The sequence below is a fragment of the Oncorhynchus nerka genome, linkage group LG26 (genome assembly GCF_034236695.1).
Source record: "Oncorhynchus nerka isolate Pitt River linkage group LG26, Oner_Uvic_2.0, whole genome shotgun sequence".
Lineage (NCBI taxonomy): Eukaryota > Metazoa > Chordata > Actinopteri > Salmoniformes > Salmonidae > Oncorhynchus > Oncorhynchus nerka.
In genome coordinates, this window is record NC_088421.1 from 54,732,018 (window position 1) to 54,751,843 (window position 19,826).

At 39.5% G+C, this 19,826-nt stretch overlaps 1 protein-coding gene across 1 annotated transcript in view; it reads left to right on the plus strand.

Moving 5' to 3' along the window:
• LOC135564840 (protein kinase C beta type) overlaps positions 1 to 19,826 on the plus strand; it is a 189,820-nt gene that overhangs the window by 67,899 nt on the left and 102,095 nt on the right. The window contains exons 3-5 of the mRNA XM_065010900.1: positions 829 to 911; positions 9,879 to 9,990; positions 10,754 to 10,882. Of these exons, the coding sequence (XP_064866972.1) occupies positions 829 to 911; positions 9,879 to 9,990; positions 10,754 to 10,882 (324 nt within the window). The remainder of the gene's footprint in view (positions 1 to 828; positions 912 to 9,878; positions 9,991 to 10,753; positions 10,883 to 19,826) is intronic.

A 19,826-nucleotide genomic window follows, 5' to 3' on the forward strand; every position in this document is an offset into this window, starting at 1 on the left:
AATTTGTATTTGTGGTCCTGGCGACTGGACCTTTTTTGGAACACGATTATTTTGGTCTTACTGAGATTTACTGTCAGGGCCCAGGTCTGACAGAATCTGTGCCGAAGATCTAGGTGCTGCTGTAGGCCCTCCTTGGTTGGTGACAGAAGCACCAGATCATCAGCAAACAGTATATATTTGACTTCAGATTCTAGTAGACCCTCGTGCCAAATTGAGTCGAAGGCTTTTTTGAAATCAACGAAGCATGAGAAGACTTTGCCTTTGTTTTGGTTTGTTTGGTCGTCAATTAGGGTGTGCAGGGTGAATACGTGGTCTGTTGTACTGTAATTTGGTAAAAAGCCAATTTGACATTTGCTCAGTACATTGTTTTCATTGAGGAAATATACGAGTCTGCTGTTAATGATAATGCAGAAGATTTTCCCAAGGTTACTGTTGACGCATCTCTCTCTCTCTCTCTCTCTTTCTCTGTCTCTGTCTCTGTCTCTCTCTCTGTCTCTCTCTCTCTCTCTCTCTCTCTCTCTCTCTTTCTCTGTCTCTGTCTCTCTCTTTCTCTGTCTGTCTCTCTCTCTTCTCTGTCTGTCTCTGTCTCTCTCTCTCTCTCTCTCTCTCTCTCTCTCTCTCTCTCTCTCTCTCTGTCTCTCTCTCTGTCTCTCTGTCTCTCTCTCTCTCTCTCTCTCTCTCTCTCTGTCTCTCTGTCTCTCTCTCTCTCTCTCTCTCTCTCTCTCTCTCTCTCTCTCTCTCTCTCTCTCTCTCTCTGTCTCTCTCTCTCTCTCTCTCTCTCTCTCTGTCTCTCTCTCTCTCTCTCTCTCTCTCTCTCCATCTTTCTAGTGTGCTGTTTTGTGGTCCATAAGCGGTGCCATGAGTTCGTCACCTTCCAGTGCCCTGGTGCAGATAAGGGGCCTGATTCAGACGTGAGTATAAAACCCTCTGTGTGTCTGTGTGTGTGTGTGTCTGTGTCTGTGTGTGTGTGTGTCTGTGTCTGTGTGTGTCTGTGTCTGTGTGTCTGTGTCTGTGTGTGATTTCCTGGGTTGGTCAATTTGTGCATCCATCTCTGCCTTTTTGTTAGAAACCCACACATTCACTCACTCACACATACGCACACACACTACCTACCCTGGGGATACTCCTCTTTTCATGAGTTCCCCTTTCATGAGTTCCCCTTTTCATGAGTTTCCCTTTCATGAGTTCCCCTTCCCAGGAGTACCCTTCTTAGGATTACCCTTCCCAGGAGTATCCTTCCCTGGTGTACCCTTCCCAGGAGTACCCTTCTCAGAAGTACCCTTCTCATGAGTACCCTTCTCAGGGGTACCCTTCTCAGGAGTACCCTTCTCAGGAGTACCCTTCCCAGGAGTACCCTTCCCAGGAGTACCCTTCCCAGGAGTACCCTTCCCAGGAGTACCCTTCCCAGGAGTACCCTTCCCAGGAGTACCCTTCTTAGGAGTACCCTTCTTAGGAGTACCCTTCTTAGGAGTACCCTTCCCAGGAGTACCCTTCCCAGGAGTACCCTTCTCAGGAGTACCCTTCCCAGGAGTACCCTTCCCAGGAGTACCCTTCCCAGGAGTACCCTTCCCAGGAGTACCCTTTTCAGGAGTACCCTTCTCAGGAGTACCCTTCCCAGGAGTACCCTTCTCAAGAAGGTGCCTAATTAGTGCTCTTTCTACCTGGAACACTTCTCCTCCCAGGACTCAACCCTTTAGTCCTTTAGTCCTTCAGCTTGGTATTCCCAGGTTCTGAACCACCGGGGGCTGGTAAAGGGGTTGAACCCTGATCTGTTGGGCCCGGAGTGTCTATCCAGCTTGGTGTTCACCAGGTTCTGAACCACTGGGGGCTGGTAAAGGGGTTGAACCCTGATCTGTTGGGCCCGGAGTGTCTGTCCAGCTTGGTGTTCACCAGGTTCTGAACCACCGGGGGCAAGAAGAGCTGCAGACCATGTTGTCCGGTCCGATAATTCTCTCTCTCAGATTTCAAGAGATCGGCCTCTGGGTCATCACCGTCAGTCATTTTTAGTGACCTGACGAGCATCTGCTTCAACAGGTCCCCTTTGAGCTTCCAGGGAAAACCTTGTGAGGCTCGTCATTTGTCGTATGAGCAGGCCATGCCTTCTACCGTGGTGATTGGAGGTCTGTTGACTGACTCCATGAAGATCTGGGAGTTTTCCAAGTTTCCAACTCCAGGATTTAGATACGGTTGCTCAAAAACAACTCAGACATGAATTGGAACCATACGGTACCAACACTCTAGAACACGACTATGTTGTAATGTGAAAAAACACAGAACACTTGTGTTGTATTTACTCAGACATGTCTACGGTTCTATTGGAACCATACGGAACACAGAACACTACCAACACTCTAGAACACGACTATGTTGTAATGTCTACGGCTCTATTGGAACCATACGGAACACAGAACACTACCAACACTCTAGAACACGACTATGTTGTAATGTCTACGGCTCTATTGGAACCATACGGAACACAGAACACTACCAACACTCTAGAACACGACTATGTTGTAATGTCTACGGTTCTATTGGAACCATACGGAACACAGAACACTACCAACACGACTATGTCAGATTCCCAAATCCTCCACCGAATGTCAGGAAAAGTATTGGCTGTTTCCCGACTACACGAGCAACAATGAGAACAACACAACAGCAAGAGTTTTCACCTTTCAATATGCTTTTAGTCTCTCTTGCTTTAAGATTTTTTTTTTGTGTCTCTTGGAGTTTTTCAGTCCACAAAGCCGTTCAGGCAAAAGAGAGCGTTAAAATATGGCGGCTATCTTGCATTGGCGTCGTTGTGGCTTCACTGGGCAGATTCCCTAACTCTCCTTCTGAGCAGTTCGTTGGAGAGAGTAGGCTGTGTCTACACAGGTGTGGTTCCTGAGTTAATTAACTTCTTGCGTCGAGCAATCCCGTATCCGGGAGCGTAATCATAGCCTCAAGCTCATTACCATAACGCAAGGTTAACTATTCATGAAAATCGCAAATGAAATTAAATAAATATATTCACTCACAAGCTTAGCCATTTGTTAACAACACTGTCATCTCAGATTTTCAAAATATGCTTTTCAACCAAAGCTATACAAGCATTTGTGTAAGAGTATTGATAGCTAGCATAGCATTAAGCCTAGCATTCAGCAGGCAACATTTTCACAAAAACAAGAAAAGATTTCAAATAAAATAATTTCCTTTGAAGAACTTTAGATGTTTTCAATGAGGAGACTCTCAGTTAGATAGCAAATGTTCATTTTTTCCAAAAATATTATTTGTGTGGGAGAAATCTCCTCGGAAAAATACGCAGCTGGAGATTACGCAATAATTGCGACGGCGGACACCAAGCGAGCACCTGGTAGATGTAGTGTAAAATGGTCAATCTTCCAATGATATGCCTACAAATACGTCACAATGCTGTCGACACTATGGGGAAACGACAGAAAGTCTAAGCTCATTCGTGGCCCATTCACAGCCATATAAGGAAACATTGGAACACAGCGCCTTCAAAATCTGGGGCACTTCCTGTTTGAAATTTCATCTTGGTTTTGCCTGTAGCATCAGTTCTGTGGCACTCACAGACAATATCTTTGCAGTTTTGGAAACGTCAGAGTGTTTTCTTTCCAAAGCTGTCAATTATATACATAGTCGAACATCTTTTCGTGACAAAATCTCTTGTTTAAAATGGGAACGTTTTTTTATCCAAAAATTAAGAGCCCATTTTACCTTTATTTAAACAAGTCAGTTTAAAAACAAATTCTTATTTTACATTGACGGCCTAGGGACAGTGGGTTAACTGCCTTGTTCAGGGGGCAGAACGACAGATTTTTAAGTTGTCAGCTTGGTGATTCGATCCAGCAACCTTTCGGTTACAAGTCCAACGCTCTAACCGCTAGGCTACCTACCTCCTCTACCTTATTAAGACACTATGTTGGTGTTTCCTTTATTCTGGCAGTTACCTGGTGACCCAACGCCCTATTGAGACACTATGTTGGTGTTTCCTTTATTTTGGCAGTTACCTGGTGGCCCAAAGCCTTATTAAGACACTATGTTGGTGTTTCCTTTATTCTGGCAGTTACCTGGTGGTTGGTGGCCCAACGCCTTGTTAAGACACTATGTTAGTGTTTCCTTTATTCTGGCAGTTACCTGGTGGTTGGTGGCCCAACACTTGTTAAGACACTATGTTGATGTTTCCTTTATTCTGGCAGTGACCTGGTGGTTGGTGGCCCAACACTTGTTAAGACACTATGTTGATGTTTCCTTTATTCTGGCAGTGACCTGGTGGTTGGTGGCCCAACACTTGTTAAGACACTATGTTGATGTTTCCTTTATTCTGGCAGTGACCTGGTGGTTGGTGGCCCAACACTTGTTAAGACACTATGTTGATGTTTCCTTTATTCTGGCAGTGACCTGGTGGTTGGTGGCCCAACACTTGTTAAGACACTATGTTGATGTTTCCTTTATTCTGGCAGTGACCTGGTGGTTGGTGGCCCAACACCCTATTAAAACACTGTGTTAGTGTTTCCTTTATTTTGGCAGTCACCTGTATATTAAAAGAGACGGGTGAAGTTTCTATGTTATCTATAATAGAACGAGGTTAATGAGTCTTGTTCCCGTTGGGATGGACAGACTATAATGAAACCTATATATTTCCCTCTCTGTGTGTCAGAACAGGAGAATTACCAGACTGAGATCTATGTATAGATAAACAGTTCCCTCTGAGCACTGATCTAGAACCTGTTATTCTCCACTGAGAGCCTCACCTTCACCTCAGTGCTCAGAGATAACATCTGGCCCCGGACCTGTGACTAAAGGGGAACAGTAACTACCTGTGATTATGTCTACTAGGAAACAATATGAACAATTATATCACACTAATTATCGTCTTATGAAAGGCACGGAGCGAGGAGGAAGAGAGAGAAATGGGGGGGAGAGAGATGGGAGAGAGAGAGATGGGGGGAGAGAGATGGGAGAGAGAGAGGTAGAGGGACAGAGAGCGAGAGAAAGAGATATGGGGAGAGAGAGAGAGATAGTGAGAGAGAGAGAGAGAGAGAGAGGGGAGAGAGAGAGAGAGAGAGAGAGATGGGGAGAGTGAGAGAGATGGGAAAAGAGTCAGAGAGAGATGGGGATAGAGTCAGAGAGATAGTGAGAGAGAGATGGGGATAGAGTCAGAGAGATAGTGAGAGAGAGATGGGGATAGAGTCAGAGAGATAGTGAGAGAGATGTGGATAGAGTCAGAGAGATAGTGAGAGAGATGGGGATAGAGTCAGAGAGATAGTGAGAGAGAGATGGGGATAGTCAGAGAGATAGTGAGAGAGAGATGGGGGGAGAGAGAGGTAGAGGGACAGAGAGCGAGAGAGTGAGATATGGGGAGAGTGAGAGAGAGAGATGGGGATAGAGTGAGAGAGATAGTGAGAGATATGGGGAGAGTCAGAGAGATACAGAGAGCGAGATAGATATGGGGAGAGTGAGAGAGATAGTGAGAGAGAAAGAGAAGGAGATATGGGGAGAGTGAGAGAGATAGTGAGAGAGAGGTAGAGGGACAGAGAGCGAGAGAGAGAGATATGGGAAGAGTGAGAGAGATAGTGTGTGAGAGAGAGAGAGAGATATGGGGAGAGTGAGAGAGATAGTGAGAGAGAGATGGGGGGAGAGAGAGGTAGAGGGACAGAGAGTGAGAGAGAGTTGGGGAGAGTGAGAGAGATAGTGAGAGAGAGGGGGAGATAATATGTGGCTAACAAGTGGGAGTATAGAGAGGTTTGGAAGGGTGCCTCACTCTTTCTCACTCTTTCTCTCCCCACATCTCTCACTCTTTCTGTGTCTCTTTCTCTCTCTCTCTCTCTCTGTCTCTTTCTGTGTCTCTTTCTCTCTCTTTCTCTCTCTCTCTCTCTGTCTCTTTCTGTGTCTCTTTCTCTCTCTCTTTCTCTCTCTCTCTCTGTCTCTTTCTGTGTCTCTTTCTCTCTCTCTCTCTCTCTCTCTCTGTCATTCATACATGTCACAAATCATCCTGTTATGATGGAGGGGTGGTGTATGCTGATTGGTTGTTGTCTCTCTGTTACCTGCGGCAACATCTCTCCCGCAAATGTGATTATATATTCTCCCTCTGCCCCTCCCCCATCAACGCCCACACACACACACACACACACACACACACACACACACACACACACACACACACACACACACACACCGCACCCACTCAAACCCAATCAAAGCACATAAAAAAACTCTCCCCCTCTGTCTTTCAGTCTTTCTCCCCCTCTCTCTCTCTCTCTCTCTCTCTCTCCTCCCAATCGCTCCTTTGATCTCTTTGTTTCCCTATTTCTCTCTCTCTCTCTCTCTCTCTCTCTCTCTCTCTCTCTCTCTCTCTCTCTCTCCCTCTCTCTTTCAATCTCTCTCCCTCTCTCTCTCTCTCTCTCCCAATCGCTCCTTTGATCTCTTTGTTTCCCTATTTCTCTCTCTCTCTCCCTCTCTCTCTCTCCCTCTCTCTTTCAATCTCTCTCCCCATCTCTCTCTCCCTGGCTATCAATCTATCTCTCCATCTCTCTCCATGTCTCTCTCTCTCTCTATTTCTCTCTCTGTCTCACAACCGGATCGTGATAGGGAGTCCCATAATTGGCCCAGCGTTGTCCGGGTTAGGGGAGGGTTTAGGGCTGTCATTGTAAAATAAGAATATGTTCTTGACTTACTTGCCTAGTTAATAAATAAAAGTTAAATGAAATAAAATTGTAAAAAAACCTCTCTCCTAATAATTATATAATAATTAATATAATATGGTCTATTGTCTTCTTCTGTGAAAAATCTCTCTCCCCACCTCTCTCACGACACATTGAATGATTTCCATGAATTAGCTGATGTTTTGGACCAATATGTTATGGTATATTAATAATATAATAATTATATAATAATTAATTTAATATGGTCTATTGTCCCTTCTTCTCTGTGAACTTTGTCCCTCGACAGTATAATTCAGAAAGTATTCAGACCCCCCTTGACTTTTTTTTCCAAATTTTGTTACGTTACAGTCTTATTCTAAAATAGATTCAATTGTTTTTTTCCCCCCTTCATCAATCTACACACACTACTCCATAATGACATCACAATATCCCATAATGACATCACAATACCCCATAATGACATCACAATACTCCATAATGACATCACAATACCCCATAATGACATCACAATATCCCATAATGACATCACAATACCCCATAATGACATCACAATACCCCATAATGACATCACAATACCCCATAATGACATCACGATACTCCATAATGACATCACAATACCCCATAATGACATCACAATAACCCATAATGACAAAGCAAAAACATGTTTTTAGAAATGTTTCCAAATGTATTCAAAATAAAAGCTGAAATATCACATTGACATAAGTATTCAGACCCTTTACTCAGTACTTTGTTGAAGCACCTTTGGCAGCGATTAGAGAGTCTTCTTGGGTTATGACGCTACAAGCTTGGCACACCTGTATTTGGGGAGTTTCTCCCATTCTTCTTTGCAGATCCTCTCAAGCTCTGTTAGGTTGGATGGGGAGCTTCGCTGCACAGCTGTTTTCAGGTCTCTCCAGAGATAATCGATTGGGTTCAAGTCCGGGCTCTGGCTGGGCCACTCAAAGACGTTCAGAGACTTGTCCCAAAGCCACTCCTGCGTTGTCTTGGCTGTGTGCTTAGGGTCATTGTCCTGTTCTCCTGGTCATCAGTCATCTACTGTCATCACCTCTCTATATTGTTCTGGTCTGTTCTCCTGATCATCTACTGTCATCACCTCTCTATATTGTTCTGGTCTGTTCTCCAGATCATCAGTCATCTACTGTCATCACCTCTCTATATTGTTCTGGTCTGTTCTCCTGGTCATCTACTGTCATCAACTCTCTATATTTTTCTGGTCTGTTCTCCTGGTCATCTACTGTCATCACCTCTCTATATTGTTCTGGTCTGTTCCCCTGATCATCAGTCATCTACTGTCATCACCTCTCTATATTGTTCTGGTCTGTTCTCCTGATCATCAGTCATCTACTGTCATCACCTCTCTATATTGTTCTGGTCTGTTCTCCTGGTCATCTACTGTCATCACCTCTCTATATTGTTCTGGTCTGTTCTCCTGGTCATCTACTGTCATCACCTCTCTATATTGTTCTGGTCTGTTCTCCTGGTCATCTACTGTCATCAACTCTCTATATTGTTCTGGTCTGTTCTCCTGATCATCAGTCATCTACTGTCATCACCTCTCTATATTGTTCTGGTCTGTTCTCCTGGTCATCTACTGTCATCACCTCTCTATATTGTTCTGGTCTGTTCTCCTGGTCATCTACTGTCATCACCTCTCTATATTGTTCTGGTCTGTTCTCCTGATCATCAGTCATCTACTGTCATCACCTCTCTATATTGTTCTGGTCTGTTCTCCTGATCATCAGTCATCTACTGTCATCACCTCTCTATATTGTTCTGGTCTGTTCTCCTGATCATCTACTGTCATCACCTCTCTATATTGTTCTGGTCTGTTCTCCTGGTCATCTACTGTCATCACCTCTCTATATTGTTCTGGACTGGTCCCCTGATCGTCAGTCATCTACTGTCATCACCTCTCTATATTGTTCTGGTCTGTTCCCCTGATCATCAGTCATCTACTGTCATCACCTCTCTATATTGTTCTGGTCTGTTCCCCTGATCATCTACTGTCATCACCTCTCTATATTGTTCTCCTGGTCATCTACTGTCATCACCTCTCTATATTGTTCTGGTCTGTTCTCCTGATCATCTACTGTCATCACCTCTCTATATTGTTCTGGTCTGTTCTCCTGGTCATCTACTGTCATCACCTCTCTATATTGTTCTGGTCTGTTCTCCTGGTCATCAGTCATCTACTGTCATCAACCCTCTATATTGTTCTGGTCTGTTCTCCTGGTCATCAGTCATCTACTGTCATCACCTCTCTATATTGTTCTGGTCTGTTCCCCTGATCATCAGTCATCTACTGTCATCACCTCTCTATTTTGTTCTTATTTGAATATTTGAACTTGACTCTCAGCGTCGGAGTCTGGCAAACGCTACAACAACGAGGCGCAGCGAGCACATAACAGTTTGACATGCCAAATGTCCTATTCCCTAATTGCCATAGCCTAAATCAGGGCTGTCCACACCACTTCCTGGAGATCTACTGTCCTGTAGGTTTTCAGTCCAACCCTCTTCCTGGAGATCTACTGTCCTGTAGGTTTTCAGTCCAACCCTCTTCCTGGCTGGAGATCTACTGTCCTGTAGGTTTTCAGTCCAACCCTCTTCCTGGAGATCTACTGTCCTGTAGGTTTTCAGTCCAACCCTCTTCCTGGAGATCTACTGTCCTGTAGGTTTTCAGTCCAACCCTCTTCCTGGAGATCTACTGTCCTGTAGGTTTTCAGTCCAACCCTAATTTACCATATCTCATTCAGCTAGTTAAGGTCTTGTTGAGCAGCTAATTAGTAGAATCAGGTGTGTTAAATTAGGGTTGGACTGAAAACCTTCCATCTCTCTCTCTCTCTTTCTCCTTCCATATCTCTCTCTCTCCTTCCATCTCTCTCTCTCCTTCCATCTCTCTCTCTCTCCTTCCATCTCTCTCTTTCTCTCTCCTTCCATCTCTCTCTTTCTCTCTCCTTCCATCTCTCTCTCTCCTTCCATCTCTCTCTCTCTCTCTCCTTCCATCTCTCTCTCTCTCCCTCCTTCCATCTCTCTCTCTCTCTCTCTCTCTCTCTCTCAATTGACTTTATTGACATGGCAAGTTCATTAATTACTTTGTCAAAGTATACATATCGAAAAATATATATTTATATATAAATAAATGGTGGGACCAACAGCAATAATAATAATCTCTCTCTCTCTCTCCAGGACCCGAGGAGTAAACACAGGTTTAAGGTCCATACCTACTCCAGCCCTACGTTCTGTGACCACTGTGGATCCCTACTCTACGGGCTGCTACACCAGGGCATGAGATGTGACCGTACGTACTGTCTTCTTCCCCCATTACGTTCCTCCTCCTCCTTCTCTCTCTGTCTCTATCGCTCTCTGTCTCTCTCTCTGTCTGTCTCTCTGTCTCTCTCTCTCCGTCTGTCTCTCTGTCTCTCTCTGTCTCTATCGCTCTCTGTCTCTCTGTCTCTCTCTCTGTCTCTCTCTCTCTCTGTCTCTCTGTCTCTATCGCTCTCTGTCTTTCTCTCCGTCTGTCTCTCTGTCTCTCTCTCTGTCTCTATCGCTCTCTGTCTCTCTCTCTGTCTCTCTCTCTGTCTCTCTCTCCATCTCTCTATCTCTGATATGTCTCTCTCTACATCTCTCATATCTTTCCTCCTCCTCTCTCTGTCTCTCTGTCTCTATCGCTCTCTGTCTCTCTCCATCTCTCTATCTCTGAAATGTCTCTCTCTACATCTCTCATCTCTTTCCTCCTCCTCTCTCTCTCTGTCTCTCTCTCTCTCTGTCTCTCTCTCAATCTCTGATATGTCTCTCTCTCTGTCTGTCTCTGTCTCTCTCTCTCTATCTCTGATATGTCTCTCTGTCTCTCTCTGTCTCTCTCTCTATCTCTGATATGTCTCTCTCTACATCTCTCATCTCTTTCCTCCTCCTCTCTCTATCTGTCTCTCTTTCTCTCTCTCATATTATCTAATAGTTATGGCTGCAGTAACTGCCATGCTTCTGTATAATTATCACTAGGATCTCATATCCGTGTGTGTGTGTGTGTGTGTGTGTGTGTGTGTGTGTGTATTTCTCTCTAGATTGTATGATGAACATCCACAAGCGATGTGTGGCCAACGTTCCCAGTCTGTGTGGAACGGACCACACTGAGAGGAGAGGACGCATCCAGATCACAGCAGATATCAAGGACAACAAACTCACCGTCACCAGTCAGTACACACACACACACACACACATACACACATACACAAATACATATACACACACACGAAACGCACACAAACGTACAGACAGACAGGCAGACAGACAGGCAGACAGACAGACAGATGCAGTAGAAGGCGGCTGTGACTCAAGGTTGTGTTTCTGTTTTCATTAGTTTACTTCAACACTGGAACACACACACACACACACACACACACACACACACACAACAAGGGTTTTATAAGACAGCTCTTTTGTGTTGTATAAGTGCAGCAGCTGCAGCAGTAGAATAAAGACAGGGACAGATATTCTAGATAAAGATATTCTAGATAAAGATATTCTAGATAAAGACAGGGACAGATATTCTAGATAAAGATATTCTAGATAAAGATATTCTAGATAAAGACAGGGACAGATATTCCAGATAAAGACAGGGACAGATATTCTAGATAAAGACAGGGACAGATATTCTAGATAAAGACAGGGACAGATATTCTAGATAAAGACAGGGGCAGATATTCTAGATAAAGATATTCTAGATAAAGACAGGGACAGATATTCTAGATAAAGACAGGGGCAGATATTCTAGATAAAGATATTCTAGATAAAGACAGGGACAGATATTCTAGATAAAGACAGGGACAGATATTCTAGATAAAGACAGGGGCAGATATTCTAGATAAAGATATTCTAGATAAAGACAGGGACAGATATTCTAGATAAAGACAGGGACAGATATTCTAGATAAAGAGAGGAACAGATATTCTAGATAAAGACAGGGACAGATATTTTAGATAAAGATATTCTAGATAAAGATATTCTGGATAAAGACAGGGACAGATATTCTAGATAAAGAGAGGAACAGATATTCTAGATAAAGACAGGGACAGATATTCTAGATAAAGAGAGGAACAGATATTCTAGATAAAGACAGGGACAGATATTCTAGATAAAGAGAGGAACAGATATTCTAGATAAAGACAGGGGCAGATATTCTAGATAAAGACAGGGGCAGATATTCTAGATAAAGATATTCTAGATAAAGACAGGGACAGATATTCTAGATAAAGACAGGGACAGATATTCTAGATAAAGACAGGGACATATATTCTAGATAAAGACAGGGGCAGATATTCTAGATAAAGATATTCTAGATAAAGACAGGGACAGATATTCTAGATAAAGACAGGGACAGATATTCTAGATAAAGAGAGGAACAGATATTCTAGATAAAGAGATAAAGACAGGGGCAGATATTCTAGATAAAGATATTCTAGATAAAGACAGGGACAGATATTCTAGATAAAGACAGGGGCAGATATTCTAGATAAAGACAGGGACAGATATTCTAGATAAAGACAGGACAGATATTCTAGATAAAGACAGGGGCAGATATTCTAGATAAAGATATTCTAGATAAAGACAGGGACAGATATTCTAGATAAATACAGTGATAGATATTCTAGATAAAGACAGGGACAGATATTATAGATGAAGAGAGGAACAGATATTCTAGATAAAGACAGGGACAGATATTCTAGATAAAGATATTCTAGATAAAGACAGGGACAGATATTCTAGATAAAGACAGGGACAGATATTCTAGATAAAGAGAGGAACAGATATTCTAGATGAAGATATTCTAGATAAAGAGAGGAACAGATACTCTAGATAAAGATATTCTAGATAAAGATATTCTGGATAAAGATATTCCAGATAAAGCCAGGGGCAGATATTCTAGATAAAGATATTCTAGATAAAGACAGGGACAGATATTCTAGATAAAGACAGGACAGATATTCTAGATAAAGACAGGGGCAGATATTCTAGATAAAGATATTCTAGATAAAGACAGGGACAGATATTCTAGATAAAGATATTCTAGATAAAGATATTCTGGATAAAGATATTCCAGATAAAGACAGGGACAGATATTCTAGATAAAGATATTCTAGATAAAGACGGGGACAGATATTCTACATAAATACTTTGATAGATATTCTAGATAAAGACAGGGACAGATATTATAGATAAAGACAGGGGCAGATATTCTAGATAAAGATATTCTAGATAAAGACGGGGACAGATATTCTAGATAAAGATATTCTAGATAAAGACAGGGACAGATATTCTAGATAAAGACAGTGATAGATATTCTATATAAAGACAGGGACAGATATTCTAGATAAAGACAGAGACAGACATTCTAGATAAAGACAGGGACAGACATTCTAGATAAAGACAGGGAAAGATATTCTAGATAAAGACAGGGGCAGATATTCTAGATAAAGATATTCTAGATAAAGACGGACAGATATTCTAGATAAAGACAGGGACAGATATTCTAGATAAAGACAGGGGCAGATATTCTAGATAAAGATATTCTAGATAAAGACAGGGACAGATTTTCTAGATAAATACAGTGATAGATATTCTAGATAAAGACAGGGACAGATATTCTAGATGAAGAGAGGAACAGATATTCTAGATAAAGACAGGGACAGATATTCTAGATAAAGATATTCTAGATAAAGACAGGGACAGATATTCTAGATAAAGAGAGGAACAGATATTCTAGATGAAGATATTCTAGATAAAGAGAGGAACAGTTACTCTAGATAAAGATATTCTAGATAAAGATATTCTGGATAAAGATATTCCAGATAAAGCCAGGGGCAGATATTCTAGATAAAGATATTCTAGATAAAAACAGGGACGGATATTCTAGATAAAGATATTCTAGATAAAGACAGGGACAGATATTCTACATAAAGATATTCTAGATAAAGACAGGGACAGATATTCTAGATAAAGATATTCTAGATAAAGACAGGGACGGATATTCTAGATAAAGATATTCTAGATAAAGACAGCGATAGATATTCTAGATAAAGACAGGGACAGATATTCTACATAAAGATATTCTAGATAAAGACAGGGACAGATATTCTAGATAAAGATATTCTAGATAAAGACAGGGACGGATATTCTAGATAAAGATATTCTAGATAAAGACAGCGATAGATATTCTAGATAAAGACAGGGACAGATATTCTACATAAAGATATTCTAGATAAAGACAGGGACAGATATTCTAGATAAAGATATTCTAGATAAAGACAGCGATAGATATTCTAGATAAAGATATTCTAGATAAAGACAGCGATAGATATTCTAGATAAAGACAGGGACAGATATTCTACATAAAGATATTCTAGATAAAGACAGGGACATATATTCTAGATAAAGATATTCTAGATAAAGACAGCGATAGATATTCTAGATAAAGACAGGGACAGATATTCTACATAAAGACAGGGACAGATATTCTAGATAAAGACAGGGACAGATATTCTACATAAAGACAGGGACAGATATTCTAGATAAAGACAGGGACAGATATTCTAGATAAAGATATTCTAGATAAAGACAGGGACAGATATTCTAGATAAAGACAGGGGCAGATATTCTAGATAAAGATATTCTAGATAAAGACAGGGGCAGATATTCTAGATAAAGATATTCTAGATAAAGACAGGGACAGATATTCTAAATAAAGACAGGGACAGATATTCTAGATAAAGACAGGGACAGATATTCTACATAAAGACAGGGACAGATATTCTAGATAAAGATATTCTAGATAAAGACAGGGACGGATATTCTAGATAAAGACAGGGGCAGATATTCTAGATAAAGACAGGGACAGATATTCTACATAAAGACAGGGACAGATATTCTAGATAAAGATATTCTAGATAAAGACAGGGACGGATATTCTAGATAAAGACAGGGGCAGATATTCTAGATAAAGACAGGGACAGATATTCTAGATAAAGACCGGGGCAGATATTCTAGATAAAGATATTCTAGATAAAGACAGGGACGGATATTCTAGATAAAGACAGGGACATATATTCTAGATAAAGATATTCTAGATAAAGACAGGGACGGATATTCTAGATAAAGACGGGCAGATATCCTAGAGAAAGATATTCTAGATAAAGACAGGGACAGATATTCTAGATAAAGACAGGGACAGATATTCTACATAAAGACAGGGACAGATATTCTAGATAAAGATATTCTAGATAAAGACAGGGACATATATTCTAGATAAAGACAGGGACAGATATTCTAGATAAAGACAGGGGCAGATATTCTAGATAAAGATATTCTAAATAAAGACAGGGACAGATATTCTAGATAAAGATATTCTAGATAAAGTTATGGACAGATATTCTAGATAAAGATATTCTAGATAAAGACAGGGACAGATATTCTAGATAAAGATATTCTAGATAAAGACAGAGACAGATATTCTAGATAAAGATATTCTAGATAAAGATATTCTAGATAAAGACAGGGACGGATATTCTAGATAAAGACAGGGGCAGATATTCTAGATAAAGATATTCTAGATAAAGACAGGGACAGATATTCTAGATAAAGACATGGACAGATATTCTAGATAAAGACAGGGACAGATATTCTAGATAAAGACAGGGGCAGATATTCTAGATAAAGATATTCTAGATAAAGACAGGGACAGATATTCTAAGTAAAGACAGGGACAGATATTCTAGATAAAGACAGGGACAGATATTCTACATAAAGACAGGGACAGATATTCTAGATAAAGATATTCTAGATAAAGACAGGGACGGATATTCTAGATAAAGACAGGGGCAGATATTCTAGATAAAGATATTCTAGATAAAGACAGGGACAGATATTCTAAGTAAAGACAGGGACAGATATTCTACATAAAGACAGGGACAGATATTCTACATAAAGACAGGGACAGATATTCTAGATAAAGATATTCTAGATAAAGACAGGGACGGATATTCTAGATAAAGATATTCTAGATAAAGACAGCGATAGATATTCTAGATAAAGACAGGGACAGATATTCTACATAAAGATATTCTAGATAAAGACAGGGACAGATATTCTAGATAAAGATATTCTAGATAAAGACAGGGACGGATATTCTAGATAAAGATATTCTAGATAAAGACAGCGATAGATATTCTAGATAAAGACAGGGACAGATATTCTACATAAAGATATTCTAGATAAAGACAGGGACATATATTCTAGATAAAGATATTCTAGATAAAGACAGCGATAGATATTCTAGATAAAGACAGGGACAGATATTCTACATAAAGACAGGGACAGATATTCTAGATAAAGATATTCTAGATAAAGACAGGGACAGATATTCTAGATAAAGACAGGGACAGATATTCTAGATAAAGACAAGGGCAGATATTCTAGATAAAGATATTCTAGATAAAGACAGGGGCAGATATTCTAGATAAAGATATTCTAGATAAAGACAGGGACAGATATTCTAAGTAAAGACAGGGACAGATATTCTAGATAAAGACAGGGACAGATATTCTACATAAAGACAGGGACAGATATTCTAGATAAAGACAGGGGCAGATATTCTAGATAAAGATATTCTAGATAAAGACAGGGACAGATATTCTAGATAAAGATATTCTAGATAAAGACAGGGGCAGATATTCTAGATAAAGATATTCTAGATAAAGACAGGGACAGATATTCTAAGTAAAGACAGGGACAGATATTCTAGATAAAGACAGGGACAGATATTCTACATAAAGACAGGGACAGATATTCTAGATAAAGATATTCTAGATAAAGACAGGGACGGATATTCTAGATAAAGACAGGGGCAAATATTCTAGATAAAGATATTCTAGATAAAGACAGGGACAGATATTCTAGATAAAGATATTCTAGATAAAGACAGCTATAGATATTCTAGATAAAGACAGGGACAGATATTCTACATAAAGACAGGGACAGATATTCTAGATAAAGACAGGGACAGATATTCTAGATAAAGACAGGGACATATATTCTAGATAAAGATATTCTAGATAAAGAGAGGGACGGATATTCTAGATAAAGACGGGGACAGATATTCTAGATAAAGACAGGGGCAGATATTCTAGATAAAGATATTCTAAATAAAGACAGGGACAGATATTCTAGATAAAGATATTCTAGATAAAGTTATGGACAGATATTCTAGATAAAGATATTCTAGATAAAGACAGGGACAGATATTCTCGATAAAGACAGGGACAGATATTTTAGATAAAGACGGGCAGATATTCTTGATAAAGACATTCTAGATAAAGACAGGGCAGATATTCTAGATAAAGATATTCTAGATAAAGACAGAGACAGATATTCTAGATAAAGATATTCTAGATAAAGATATTCTAGATAAAGACAGGGACGGATATTCTAGATAAAGACAGGGGCAGATATTCTAGATAAAGATATTCTAGATAAAGACAGGGACAGATATTCTAGATCAAGACATGGACAGATATTCTAGATAAAGACAGGGACAGATATTCTAGATAAAGACAGGGGCAGATATTCTAGATAAAGATATTCTAGATAAAGACAGGGACAGATATTCTAAGTAAAGACAGGGACAGATATTCTACATAAAGACAGGGACAGATATTCTACATAAAGACAGGGACAGATATTCTAGATAAAGATATTCTAGATAAAGACAGGGACGGATATTCTAGATAAAGATATTCTAGATAAAGACAGCGATAGATATTCTAGATAAAGACAGGGACAGATATTCTACATAAAGATATTCTAGATAAAGACAGGGACAGATATTCTAGATAAAGATATTCTAGATAAAGACAGGGACGGATATTCTAGATAAAGATATTCTAGATAAAGACAGCGATAGATATTCTAGATAAAGACAGGGACAGATATTCTACATAAAGATATTCTAGATAAAGACAGGGACATATATTCTAGATAAAGATATTCTAGATAAAGACAGCGATAGATATTCTAGATAAAGACAGGGACAGATATTCTACATAAAGACAGGGACAGATATTCTAGATAAAGATATTCTAGATAAAGACAGGGACAGATATTCTAGATAAAGACAGGGACAGATATTCTAGATAAAGACAAGGGCAGATATTCTAGATAAAGATATTCTAGATAAAGACAGGGACAGATATTCTAGATAAAGACATGGACAGATATTCTAGATAAAGACAGGGACAGATATTCTAGATAAAGACAGGGACAGATATTCTACATAAAACAGGGACAGATATTCTAGATAAAGATATTCTAGATAAAGACAGGGACGGATATTCTAGATAAAGACAGGGGCAGATATTCTAGATAAAGATATTCTAGATAAAGACAGGGACAGATATTCTAAGTAAAGACAGGGACAGATATTCTACATAAAGACAGGGACAGATATTCTACATGAAGACAGGGACAGATATTCTAGATAAAGATATTCTAGATAAAGACAGGGACGGATATTGTAGATAAAGATATTCTAGATAAAGACAGCGATAGATATTCTAGATAAAGACAGGGACATATATTCTAGATAAAGATATTCTAGATAAAGACAGCGATAGATATTCTAGATAAAGACAGGGACAGATATTCTACATAAAGACAGGGACAGATATTCTAGATAAAGACAGGGACAGATATTCTACATAAAGACAGGGACAGATATTCTAGATAAAGATATTCTAGATAAAGACAGGGACAGATATTCTAGATAAAGACAGGGACAGATATTCTAGATAAAGACAAGGGCAGATATTCTAGATAAAGATATTCTAGATAAAGACAGGGACAGATATTCTAGATAAAGACATGGACAGATATTCTAGATAAAGACAGGGACAGATATTCTAGATAAAGACAGGGGCAGATATTCTAGATAAAGATATTCTAGATAAAAACAGGGACAGATATTCTAAGTAAAGACAGGGACAGATATTCTAGATAAAGACAGGGACAGATATTCTACATAAAGACAGGGACAGATATTCTAGATAAAGATATTCTAGATAAAGACAGGGACGGATATTCTAGATAAAGACAGGGGCAGATATTCTAGATAAAGACAGGGACAGATATTCTAGATAAAGACAGGGGCAGATATTCTAGATAAAGATATTCTAGATAAAGACAGGGACAGATATTCTAGATAAAGATATTCTAGATAAAGACAGCGATAGATATTCTAGATAAAGACAGGGACAGATATTCTACATAAAGACAGGGACAGATATTCTAGATAAAGACAGGGACAGATATTCTAGATAAAGACAGGGACATATATTCTAGATAAAGATATTCTAGATAAAGACAGGGACGGATATTCTAGATAAAGACGGGCAGATATCCTAGAGAAAGATATTCTAGATAAAGACAGGGACAGATATTCTAGATAAAGACAGGGACAGATATTCTACATACAGACAGGGACAGATATTCTAGATAAAGATATTCTAGATAAAGACAGGGACGGATATTGTAGATAAAGATATTCTAGATAAAGACAGCGATAGATATTCTAGATAAAGACAGGGACATATATTCTAGATAAAGACAGGGACAGATATTCTACATGAAGACAGGGACAGATATTCTAGATAAAGATATTCTAGATAAAGACAGGGACGGATATTGTAGATAAAGATATTCTAGATAAAGACAGCGATAGATATTCTAGATAAAGACAGGGACATATATTCTAGATAAAGATATTCTAGATAAAGACAGCGATAGATATTCTAGATAAAGACAGGGACAGATATTCTACATAAAGACAGGGACAGATATTCTAGATAAAGACAGGGACAGATATTCTACATAAAGAAAGGGACAGATATTCTAGATAAAGATATTCTAGATAAAGACAGGGACAGATATTCTAGATAAAGACAGGGACAGATATTCTAGATAAAGACAAGGGCAGATATTCTAGATAAAGATATTCTAGATAAAGACAGGGACAGATATTCTAGATAAAGACATGGACAGATATTCTAGATAAAGACAGGGACAGATATTCTAGATAAAGACAGGGGCAGA